The 13,036-nt window shown below is 38.7% G+C and overlaps 1 protein-coding gene across 1 annotated transcript; it reads right to left on the bottom strand.

Annotated features, from left to right (window-relative positions):
- Positions 1-4,935: 4,935 nt before the first annotated feature.
- LOC129419521 (extracellular calcium-sensing receptor-like) lies at positions 4,936-11,547 on the bottom strand. Its single transcript, XM_055174651.2, has 6 exons — positions 11,096-11,547; positions 10,441-10,729; positions 9,616-10,359; positions 9,285-9,512; positions 8,768-8,891; positions 4,936-6,042 (listed from the first exon to the last, which is right to left on the bottom strand). Exons 1-6 carry the CDS (start codon positions 11,464-11,466, stop codon positions 5,144-5,146), a joined length of 2,655 nt encoding a protein of 884 aa, XP_055030626.2. The 5' UTR covers positions 11,467-11,547; the 3' UTR covers positions 4,936-5,143.
- Between the last annotated feature and the right edge of the window lie 1,489 nt (positions 11,548-13,036).

Below are 13,036 nucleotides of genomic sequence, written 5' to 3'. Positions count from 1 at the left end.
AGCTGATAGGATATTGTTGGTCCTTTGGCCTTCCATAACCAATCCCCAGCCTGAAAGAGATGTGTCCGTCATTAATGTCATGTAACGACAGACCGCACCTAACCCCAGGCCTTTAGACAGAAACCCGTCATTTTTCCATATTCTTTTGGCACGAAGACATGCGCGTATAACCCTGTACATGGTGAAAAGGCCAACACTGGCCAAAAGGAACCAGGGTTTCTTCCATAATACTAAGGCACAAAGCATCTAGGTGTGAGCTTGATCATGAGAAACGGGTTGCCCCTCAAGGAACCCCATGGTTAAAGGATGGATTTTATATGAGCAGGAAACAACTCTGCCTGCAGTTGTTGAAATCCATACTACACCCAGAAAAGAGGTCCTCTGTACTGGAGAAGAACACTTTTCCTGGCATTTAGCTGATTGGACATATTTGCCCTTTTGGCCTTCCATGGCTAATCCTCATCTTAAGAGAGCTGCATCTGTCATAAATATCATGCAGCGAATGACCACACCTAACCTCGGGCCTTGATACAGAACCCCGAAATCTTTCCATATTCTAGAGTACGAAGACATGTGCGCGTAACCCTGAACATGCAAAAAAGGGTTGCCCCTCTGGGAAAAACTCTGTTTTTAAAACCACCACTTGGTGTGCGATTGACCTAGCTTTATCTCATTCACTTCTGTGAAAAATGGACATGACACGAGCAGAAGACATCTGTGCCTGCATCGTTTTCGAGTTCCATATTATTCCCAAAATGTGATTATCTGATTATCATACTTTCCTTGATGTTCAGTCTCAACCGTAGGTGTCTTAGATGTGCAAACACAACATCTCGATGCTGTGCTGCCATCTGTGCTGACTGGGCTAATATTAGCCAATTGTCAATATAAATAGTATGTAAATGCCCTAAAGATGCAATGGGACCAGGGCAGCATTTACACATTTTGTAAATGTGTGAAGGGATAGAGCTAGGCCAAAGGGAAGGCCGATATTGGTATGCCATGCACCCAAAGGCAAACCTGAGATTGTGTGAGCAGGAAAAATTCATTGACAGAAACCAGTCATCAGATCTGATTTGTGACATAATGTAAGTGACCGTCAACATCATGAACCATAATTTTGTGACGGTTCTGTGTAGCCTTTGAATACAAGGAAGTCTAATTCCTGCTCTAAAAATAGGGATGTAGCCTAAATTTTTGTGCATAACACCCATTGAGATATGTTTGAAATGTTTTCCCATGCTATTATCATTTTTACCAAGGGATCCTGATCTACTGTGCTCTGTACTATGAGAGGCAGAGTGTTCACAGTTAATACAGGAGGACACTGAGAGGTGTGGGAACCCATAAATGGCGGATAAATCCCGCACTCCCCATGAGGGCATGCCCTTGACAGGGCTTTATACACAAATATATATATTTGACAATGTTGGATGCTTTAGGGATGAAGCCACTCATGGCAACATAAAACATTCTCTAAATATAGCCTATTATGTTTAAAAGCTAGCTGAAGTGCTTGTGTTAACATTGGGAGAGAATGGTCTTTTCCATGACTTGCATAATAAGAATGGAGAAAAGAAAGGAAGCCTCTGGTTTTGAGATTGCACTCACTTTGTAAGAAATCTCTCATCTAACTTGCTGGATGATATGGTTTCCTTCTTATCTGCTGGTTCATACATATTAACACTCTGGGGTCGACTGCGGCGCAGGCGCCGCAAACTGTTTATTTTTCAATCAAATCGCAAAGAATCTTAAATTACTCTGCTGATTTTTGACATACAGATATGATTTATACATCATTTAAAACGTTGAAGTGTCTAGTTTTTTATGTCCACTCCAAATAAAAACAGAATGTTGTGCTTTTCGCAAAATTAAGAAAATAAACACGATGCGCGTTTTGTTCTCTCTCCCTCAGTGAAGTCCTTTCAGAAACACGTCAGAAAAATTAACTGTAACTTAACAAATACTTGTCATAGAAACAAAAGATAAATGTCTACATAATGCTTTGTCTACATAATGCTTGCAATGTCAGCTTTTAAATGATGTAAGTGAGATCGAAAACATATATTGTCATTCGGTGTAAACTGTATGAGAAGTAGGAGAGGGACTGTCTCTCTCCTGTACCTGTTTATCTGTAATGAGATGAGATCGCCACACCCCCACGCCATTGAAGTGAATGAGCAGAGACATCCATGTGCATAATACGCGATTGCAAACAGTACAATACTTATTTACTTGCGTATGTGTGTCACTATCTCCAGACGCGAGTGTTTTCTTTGTCTTCCGTCAAACGCGATGGGAAATGCACATACACTGTAGTGTTTCTAAACACACGAGTCAGGAAATCGAGGCGGTTTTTGGTATTCTTATAAAACACACGATTGCAAACAGTACAATCCTTATTTAGTTGCGTCTAAGCGTTTATATCTGCACAGCAAGTTTATAAAACACAGGATCACTCGCATGTGCACACATGATTTCATGATCAACACGTGAGGTAATGGCGGCGGCTGTAAACAAACATTGATAAGTTTATCACGCTTGTCCCTTGTTGTGTTTCTACTATAATGATTACAAAAACACAAATAAATGTCCAAACAACGATAGGCAGTTGTTCTTTTGAGCTTTTTACTGCACAAAAGTAAACCTCGCGCTGGCCAACCAAACTGTGTTCATTTTACGATGGCCAAACAATGCCTTTACCATTATTAGGCTACTATGGTTTTTAAAAGGTAACTTATACTTGTGAAATATTTCTATATATATATATATATATATATATATATATATATATATATATATATATATATATATAATTTGTGTGTATGTATGTGTGTGTGTATTTACATTATATTGAAAAGTAAACCTTATCATGGTTTTACTACAGCGAAAGTTACATTCCTGTTGAACATTCCTACAAGGCTCATTATGTGGCTCATTATGCAACTCTTTTGTTCCTCAGCTGTCAATCACTGATTATTCAGGAGCTTTCCCGCCTCCACGCATATGGCCTTTTCCAAGCAAAAGTGTCTTAGGCTATGTCCACACGAAGCCGGTGCATTCCCTATCCGATCATTTTTTTCCCTTGCTCTAAAAAAATTATCCGTAAACACGAAACCGACTGAAAGCGGTGTAGTATATATGCTGGACCAGTATGGGGCGCTGTAATTCTGCCACAGATATACACTATACACGGAGAAGAACACTTTGAGCATGCGCATAACCAACGTATGGTGTTGTCCATTATCGCTTGTTGGTCACCACAATTGCATAGAAGCAATAGATTTTGCTGTAATAAAGCTAGTAGGCTTTAGTAGCTTCTGTAGCACGAACACAATCACGTAGCCCGCCGTTACTGTTGTTGCTGTTACGTGTGACGCTTCCGACACGTGATGTGATGATGTTTTCGCTTCACAAAATATACGGATTGGCTGTACAGACAAAACAGCAAGGGTGTCGGTTTCAGATTTATCCACTTTAGGACCCGGTTTCAAAAAATAGCGGATTCAGTCTCCCAAAACGCTGGATCCTTGTGGATGAAACGCCAATACGATAACAAATTTATGCGTATACGGTGATACGCATCTCCGTGTGGACAGCCCCTCAGAAATTGTAAATCAATATATTGCTTTATGTGAATGAGCAGGCTGAATGTTTTTCACATCATTTTGAAGAAAAAACTCTAGACTACTAGATCCTGTTTTGAAAAGTCTTGGGAAAACATGTTTAGAATGAGTTTTGTGGACTTATATCAGTGACTTAAAAATTTTGCTTTTTCAAAAACCACGCATAAACATTTTTCTCTAAAAAATACAAACATGTACATACATGTTGATTATATAATATTGTAGCCCAGTTTGTGCTGAACACAGTGTTATGAGACTTTTGCCATTAATATGTTTTTAAGCAACTGAAAAAAGCACAAATGTCAGTGCATGTCAAAACTCCCCAGGGCCCTAAAAACCCCTTAGACCCCAGAGGGTTAAAACTAGCAGTGCCACAAGAAACAACATCGATCAAGGCGGGCATCGAACCGCGAGGCACGCGAACATCATCTGACACCATCAAACAGTGATTTTGGGGTGGAAGAAACCTTCATGCGGGCACCCGAGTCACTCCCAGCATCAAGGATAAGTGCACACCATCTTAGCGTACACAGATTTGAACCGGTCGGTGAAGAGAACATGAACACTGCACAGGGCTCCCATTTGGGTTGAAAGTGACCGCAATGCGTGCTTCCAAACCCTCCCAAGGCAGAGCCTTCATGGTCAAAGTACACTACACCACCTCAGTGGACACAGGACTTCAGCCACGAGACGTGGTCATTGTCTTGACTCGTCTAAACAATGACACACACCGAATGGTGTGTAGCTGAGTTTTAGCATGTAGGAAGCGCTCTGATAGCTTATTGTGTGGACGCGCTTCCTGTTTTTCTTCAGGCTATTCGGATTGTTTTCCTAGTTGCTTTCATTATCAGCCACACAGTTAAGCTATTCAGTCACACAGTTTAAGCTATTCAAACACACTTGATACATAAACACAAACACATAGATAGCCGATGAGGCAAAAAAAGATAAAGTGGGTGTTCCTTTTCGCCGTATTTATGCTCTCTTGTTTCCATCTATGACGTCACGCCCAACCATTGGTCGAATTTGATATACATACTCAGACACCGTCACGCTGTAGGCGTTCCCCATAGCGTCAGCTCTGATGCAGCGTTGATGTTCCCTCGAAAGGGAACTAGTTTTATTTAAAGTTATTCCATTTATTTAAGCTGGGAGCATCATGCAAAAATTAATTCATACATGCACATACAGTAGTTAAAAAAAGCTTTTAATGGTGCCACTATTTATTGATATAACTTAAACAGTTGCATTTTCAATATTTTATTCTTGTTCTAGATCAGTGATCACCAACCCTGTTCATGGAGATCTACTTTTTTGCAGAGTTCACTTCCAAACCCAATCAAACACTCCCAAACCTGCTAATCAAGCTTTTCAAGGCTACCTAAAAAATAGAGACAGGTGTGCTGAAGCAGGGTTGGATTAAAAATATGCAGGAGTAGATCTCCAGGAAGAGGGGTGGCGACCACTGTTCTAGATACTGCACAACAATGTTCCATGTTACTTTTTCACAGTAGTGTTTATGTTTTTCCCATCAAATGTTGTTTTGTATTTTGTTCAGGCTTAAACAGGATGATATAACATTTTGGTGCAAATATGCAGAAAAGTAAACCATAGCTTGATGATAAAATAGCAAATATCTCCACAGCCACAGTAAATTTTCCAGGAGAGCTGACATAAGATGGGATAAATGTGATCCATACAGCACAGAATATGAGCATACTGAATGTGATGAATTTAGCTTCATTGAAGTTATCAGGAAGCGTCCGAGCCAGAAAAGCTAGAATGAAGCACAAGACAGCCAGAAGACCAATATAACCCAACACAGCAGAGAATCCTATAGTGGATCCCAGACTGCATTCAAGAATGATCTTCTCATCATAATATTTCATATTTTTATAGGGGAAAGGAGGAGATATTGTTAGCCAAAGCACACAGATAAGAACTTGTATAAGTGTAAAGGCAAGAACACTGAGTCTCTGTTGTGCAGGCCCAAACCATTTCATGACATTACTTCCTGGAAGAGTGGCCTTAAATGCCATTAACACCACTATTGTTTTCCCCAGAACACAAGAGATACAGAGGACAAAAGTGATCCCAAATGCTGTGTGACGCAACATACAGGACCACTCAGTGGGGCGACCAATGAAAGTAAGTGAACAGAGAAAACACAGAATCAATGAGAAAAGCAACAGGAAGCTCAACTCTGAGTTGTTGGCTTTTACTATGGGAGTGTCCTTCTTACTGTAAAACAGGATGGCCACCAGTACAGTTATTCCTACTCCAAAAAGAGAGAAAAAGACTAACACTATACCCATAATTTCTGTGAATGACAGAAACTCTACAGCTTTTAACACACATTCTGTGTTCTTAGTATTAGACCAGAATTCCCCTGGACACTGCTGGCAGTTATTTGAATCTGGAAGAAAAGATTGTGATCACTATAGAGTTAGAGACAAAAAGAAAATTATTTCACTTGTATACTTCACTGAAAAGAAATATCAACCTAAACAGTAGAAAGAGAATGTCTCGGCTACAAATGTAACAATGATTCCCTGAGAAAGGGAACAAGATGCTACATTATGTAAACACACATTGGGATCACGCTAGCAGAGTGCACTCCTGTGAAATCTTTGTACAACTATTCCAAGTACAACCATTGTGTCACGTTTGGCAGATTTTTCCAATCGTGGAAAATCTGCACTAGGGGGATCGATTTTTCACACACCTCTAGACCTCGGGTGTGAGTTCAATGTCCTGAAGCAACTGGACAGCAGGAGACATTCAAACTATTTAATAAAGTATTTTAAAACAGACTTACTAGTTTTACAATGTTTTTAGGTAGAGACTGATAAACTAGGGCATCCTGATGTGTCACAGCACATTGATTCCCTGAAGGCTATTGGGGAGAGCAGATGTTTTCTGTGCCCGAACAGGGGTATCCTCCAAAACCCAGTGTGAACATCAGGGCTTATTGGCCATGGTCTTGCGAGCAATAATGACTTTTTCTGTTTTCTGTTATGAGGAGCCTAGTGGATGATTCTGAGTGTGAGTTTTTTGAAGACTGTTTAATAGCCTTTGTATTTACAGATCCACCATATACACCCCTTTAACTGCCTTGAGAACAAGATCTGCCACTGACAACAGCTAGGGTCTACCACTTCGCTATTAACATATTCACTAAGATGATTGGCCTTATACTAGGGTGACCATACGTGCCATTTTCCCCGGATGGGTCCCGGCCAGGATTTCGGGTTCTTCTTCCGGAAGTCGTATTTGTCGACCGCATAAGTCAGAGGATTATTACTATTATTACAGAAACGCAACCATTACATTTTAAGGTAAGAATGAAACTACGATTGTATGTCTTATGTTTTTTAACTGACCGTATTCGGTCAACAAATACGACTTCCGGAAGACGCACTGAAATCCTGGCCAGGTCCAGGAAGACTGGCACGTATGGTCACCCTACCTTATACACTTGCAAAAACCCATTGTGTGTAATCATACACCAACACGACCCACTGCCATATAAGCTTTGCACACCATATTAGATGTAGAATGGCAAGGAACTATGGGCAGTGTCTGAGGTTTTAGAGATGATGCAGACTCTGAACATAAACAAAGAGCTGAGGTTCCTCTTCCTTTGGCATCATCCCATAGCCACATCTGTATGGCTCTGAATAATACAAAAACAATATGATGATTGATATGCAATTCTGGAATAAAACAGTTTTCTATGACCTAGACACCTCAGTGTGCAAGTCTGGGAAGAATGGAAACCCTCAACATGAGGCTGCACCCGTTTCTTTAAAAAAGTCTTATTTAAATTACTTTGAGTTATTCTTGTTCTGTTGCCCAGTCTAAATTTCACTTTGTACAACATCTAAAAGCCTTTATGCCCAGGGAAATAGCGGATAATTCCTCTGAATCCCCTAGGTTATGTTAAGAATATCTAATTCCTCAAGAACTAAGTAATTCCATAGACTGGTTGGGAGTGGGGCTTGATCTGCAAGGCACGCAAACATTGTCTGACTCATTAAACAATAACACACAGGCAAGGGGCAAAGACATTCAGGCTCCTAATGACAGCAGAGATTTGCTTCGACTGAAGTTGCTGCACTGCCTCAGAAGACGGGAGTCTCGAACTGTGAGACACGTGATCATTGTCTGACTTGTCAAACAATGATGCACGGGCAACTGGTCATGACCACAGAAGCCAATATGAGGCTCCCGAATCCCTCCTGGAGGCAATGAAGACAGAGGGTTGAGAAAAGCTGTGAGAGCGACATGAGCATGCTCTGCCCCCAAACAAACAGGCTTTTTCTCCATTTTATTTTTGAGACAGTTTTCAAACAGATTGCTTTGCTGAAATGGCAGATGCTATCATCATCACTCTGAGCCTTTATAAGGACTTGGAATAGTTGTACACCTGCGCCTCAATCAGCTTCCTTGTTCAGTTAGGGAACTGATCTCTGAGCCATTTTAAAGTCTTAATTGCAAAATCCCTTCACTGCAGTGGAACATTCCATAAAAATTCCCACAATGCAACTCAAAAACCAATGCGCATCGATGGTCCCTATCTTCCCTTACCGTAAATCACATGACTTTTACTGAAGCTCTCCAGACGAAATCGCAAGCCAACTCAATAAACTCAATGAAATGCGACAGAACTTTTATAATAAAACTTTATATAATATATGATATAAACATACATACAGTATATAGACAGAAATGCACCACAATCTACTTAATATTTAAATGTAATATTCCTCCAAATTTATGTATGGATAGTTAAGAAAATAGTAAAAGTGTTTTTATTATATACTTTAACAGATGTTTAAAAATTACATGAATTGAATTATCACAACACGCTTAAGAAGTCACGTCACAGGAAAATAACTGAACAGTGTCCCAATGTGGAGTGGGCTAGTGTTCTTAGCAGTGCCCTAACCTGTGTAGACGATATACCGATTCGCAACCTCGGGAGATGATTGAAACACACCCAAAGATTTCACATGAGCGCAAGCTGCTGGCATGTTCTCAATGTGTAATTTCATGATGCAGTGTAGAGTGCCCTTAAAGGGAACACAAAGAGAGCAACTAAACAGTTATTTAGATCTGTGAGATGAACAGAAGTTTACCTGTCTCATTACTGATTTCTCCATCTGCACATGGAATACAATCATAACAGCAGATAGGCCTTCCTTTTTGTGTAGCCTTCCTAGTGCCTGCAGGACAACTCTCACTGCAAACAGACCTTGGCTTCTACATAGAAACATAAAGAATATCTGTACAATCAGCTTTTTATAAACATATACATATTTATATTTCAGTAATTTTAAGAACAGTTTCAGATTTTTTGAAGCTTAAATATCATAATGTAAATTAAACTATGTTAACTAAAATAAATTGTAGTATTGTAAATACACAATAAAAATAAAAATATCAATATAATATAATGCCAAATATCATGAAGTATTTAGCCTGTTACAAACAAATTCCCTTTCTATCCCCGTTTTCTGAATGATTTAAAGGTTTTCAGATTTTTTTCAACAAATCTAATAATGTCATTTCCTTTACATTCAATTCAAAAGTGTTTTTTGTCTTTATATTATGTATCCCCATTTTAAACAAGCCCTAGATAAACAGTTTATTTACCTCCAACTGTCCTCCAGCCCAGATTATGTTTTCAGTGTTAAGTACAAAGCGCTGGTCATTGGGCAGTGAGGAATCATAGTAACCCACTCGTTTAAACTGAAATGATCCATCTGAGACCTGCTGCCAGTTCTCAACTTCATATTGGGCCACTACACCACCAGTGCTGTCAAACCACACCTGATCCCCAAATTTTACGCTGAAATTGACCCTTTTCAGAGCCTCAACCACCTAATGAAAATATTTGAAACATGATTATTGAAGCAGTTGAACATAAAGTCAAACTAAAACAGGGATGACTTTATCCAATATTCTCTTTATTTTTCACGTTTACCTGTTGTGGTTGTATTGTCAGGGCTTTTTTACAACCTTCTTGGCCTGTGCACCTCAGCAGACTGTGTAGTGCATGAGCCACAGCATATACTGCTTTGTAGACATTACTTGAATATCTATGTTCAGACACATCTTCATTGTAAGTTTTTAGCTCAAGTAGATCCTGAAATCTGCTGCAATTTAATTCAGATTGATCTCTAGGTGAGCATGGAAAAGCAGTTTCCCAGAATGATTTTGTAGCATAATCTCCAAACCCTTGAACATTGATTTTTCTTATTGCAAAGTTCAGTGACCCTCTCATCACATGAAAAGTGTTTGGATTGATGTTATTATTTACAGTTATCCATCCAAACACTCCAATCATTTGGAGGCCTGTAATGTTTTGAATACTTAGTTGTTCAATTAGTAATCCCATATCAAGAAATGAAACGAATGCAACAATTACTTTTGCTGTGCCATCTTTCATTGTTTTTACCACTTTCTGTAGTTTTTCCGACTCTGTTCTGTAAAATTTGACAGAGTACTCTACACAAATCCCCTCCTCCTGTGCTGTATTCAAAAATGTGGCCATTCCATAGTTTCCATAGTCATTGTCACTGTTCACAGCTCCAACCCAAGTCCAGCCAAAGTGCTTGACCAAAAGTGCAAGTGCTCTGCTTCGGTGATAATCACTAGCAATAGTCCTGAAGAAAGAGGGGAACTCTTTCCTATTACTTAGGCACTCACACGATGCTGAGTGACTTATCTGATAAATAAACATTCAAATAAAAAGTCAGTTGTCAGTCTTTAGCAATTTTAATGAACTTTTACACTAATTGTCTCTTACCACTGGAATTTTAAAAGGTCCTGTGGTTTTAGACAGAATAATTGTTGTGGCAGACTCTGTTTCTCCTATAATAGCATGTATAGGGGACTGTCCAATGCATTTTTCCCTTTCTGCAAAGTCCTGGACATTCATCACTGCCATAATTGCACTCATAGAAGACAGTCTTGAACCACAACTATCATAGATTTTGTAGCCAATAGAAACATTTGGAAGTAAATAAAGATTTTTGTTAATCTCCTCAATTGCAAATATCATGATTTGAGCCAGCCGAAAATCTCTTAGATTCACACTGTAAAAAAATTCAAACAGAAACATGAGCATTAATTACATTTGTGTTTTTAGGGTAACACTTAAAGTTGTATTTGTTAACATTAGTACATGCGTTCACTAACATGAACTAAGAGCAATATAGATTTCAGCATTTATTAATCTTTGTTAATGTTAGTTAATGCCAATAAAGTTGTTCATGTTAGTTCATTGTGCGTTAACTAATGTTAACAGATGCAACATTTTAAATGTTTTAGAAAATGCTAAAATTAACATGACTTAAGATGAATAAATGCTCTAGAACTATTGTTTATGTTAACCTATGTTAACAAAAACAACCTTACTGTAAAGTGTTTCCATTTATAGCATAGTTCTTAATGTAGCAAACCTAGAGCAGGATAGAAGCTGAGGTTTCTGTATGAATTCAAATGAAGGTAATGTTTCTTTGCTGTGAATTGGAAAAATTGCTCCAATATTAAATTCTCCATCCTTAGAAAACACTGGGTATGTAGGGTCTCCCATCATTCGGCAAATAGTGTTTTCTGCCTCTGCAGATAGAAGGTGATGAAAAAGCAGGAGCGTGTATAGAAAAAAGAACATCCCCAAGACTAAGCTCACCTGCAGCTCAAATGTGATTGACCCAGTAATGTCTCTATTTTTATAGACAGTTAATATACATGAACAATCAGTAGCCAGTGATCTCATAGGGCAGGGCTTGTCAACTGGAGGCCCGTGGGCCAAACACGACCCTCTAATCATTTTATCCGGCCCGCCGATCTTCTTTGTCTGATTTAAAATCAGCGTTGTTACTTTTACCTTTTTGGACTGTACATGACAAATGATGGCCAAAAAACGGAAAGAGAGTCAGAAATTGGCTGCGTGGGGCACCAACCATCTGCAAGTGTGTAATTATCAGATCCAAATTGAGCTTTGGATGCATAAAAAAATAAACTTGTGCAACTACACCAACCAAAGTGATGTTTTTCAGTGTGTTCCAATCAAAACACTTTGACTTACGAAAAACATACGAACTACACATAGAAACATACAAGAACATAAAACAAAGAGAGAGAGAGAAAAGAGGGAATAATAAGAGAGAGTAAAAGAAGGGCAATATCACTATAGACTTAACTTCTGCACAAAACATCAGAAACTCTGAGAATCATCTTAATTAATAAGGGCAATAACTTTTTACAGCGAATGAACAAGCGATACTTGCGTTGGCTTTTGTGAGCCGCATGTGCAAGTATGGGAGTGGGAGGAAGAGAGTCTCGCTGAGTTTGTGGTCACGAGTCCTTGGAGGTGTCCATTCAACTTCCATGATGCCACGGGAAAGCAAAGCCATCCATATATCGACCAGAGACCAGCCAATCGGGTGATATGTTACACAGGGCTGTTCCTCAGCACTCTGACTTCACGCACAGACCCAGGATATACCACAAAATGCTCAGCTGATTCATGAAAATAAAGCTGTAGAATTGTCACAACTGTGTTGAGATGACAGCAAAAATGTGATGGTGTGTTAGAAAAATATATTTGAATAAAGTTTTGTTTCATATGGTATTCACTTCTATACGTTTTCATATATTGTGATGGTTTTATTCACTCATTTATTATTCATGTTTCCTGTTGTTTTAAGTAAATAAAGAGCATGATTGCTTGGTAACACTTTATTTTACGACCCGCAAAGTACCGCGTAATTAAACCGAATTTACAACGTACCTACTTGTAACAACAGGGTACCTCGACAGTACGTACTTGTAGGTATAAGGGAACAATATGTTAAGTTTGGGGTAAGAAGGGGTTAAGGTAAACTCAAGGCTGAAGTCCAGGGGCGATCGTGCGTTTTCATCTATCGCCCCAAGACTTTGGAATAAGTTGCCCTCTTCTATTCGATTAGCTCCCTCTGTGTTCAAGTCAAGATTAAAAACCTATCTGTTTGATAAAGCTTTTATTTCTGGTTGAAGCACTGTGTTTTACCATGATTTAATTTATAGTTTATATTTCTTTTAAATTATTTTAAATGGTTGTGGTACTTTTTAATTTTTAAATTAAATTTTTAACTTTTACTTTTATCTTTACTGTGCAAATGTGGTGTGTGTTTTATGTAAAGCACATTGGTCAACCATGTGTTGTGGAAATGGTGCTATATAAATAAAATTGACATTGACAAGAATATGAAGAATTATAAATTATTTATATTCTAAGTATTTTGTAACTACAGGGTACCTATTGTAATATTACGTGGTATGTATGACTTAGTCAAGTCTATGGGGAAATTGTTTTTTTATGATTTTATTGTGAATTTTTTATATTGACTACTGAATAT

The sequence above is a fragment of the Misgurnus anguillicaudatus genome, chromosome 15, assembly GCF_027580225.2.
Source record: "Misgurnus anguillicaudatus chromosome 15, ASM2758022v2, whole genome shotgun sequence".
Taxonomy (NCBI): Eukaryota; Metazoa; Chordata; class Actinopteri; order Cypriniformes; family Cobitidae; genus Misgurnus; species Misgurnus anguillicaudatus.
This window is presented reverse-complemented; position numbering and strand designations above follow the sequence as displayed.

Coding starts and splice junctions, on each gene's coding strand:
- LOC129419521 (XM_055174651.2), bottom strand. CDS start 11,466: ATGATTAGAGGGTCGTGTTTGGCCCACGGGCCTCCAGTTGACAAGCCC. Junction 8,892..9,284: donor GGGCTGGAGGACAGTTGGAG/GTAAATAAACTG, acceptor GTTTCTATGTAG/AAGCCAAGGTCTGTTTGCAG. Junction 6,043..8,767: donor AGAAATCAGTAATGAGACAG/GTAAACTTCTGT, acceptor CTTTTCTTCCAG/ATTCAAATAACTGCCAGCAG.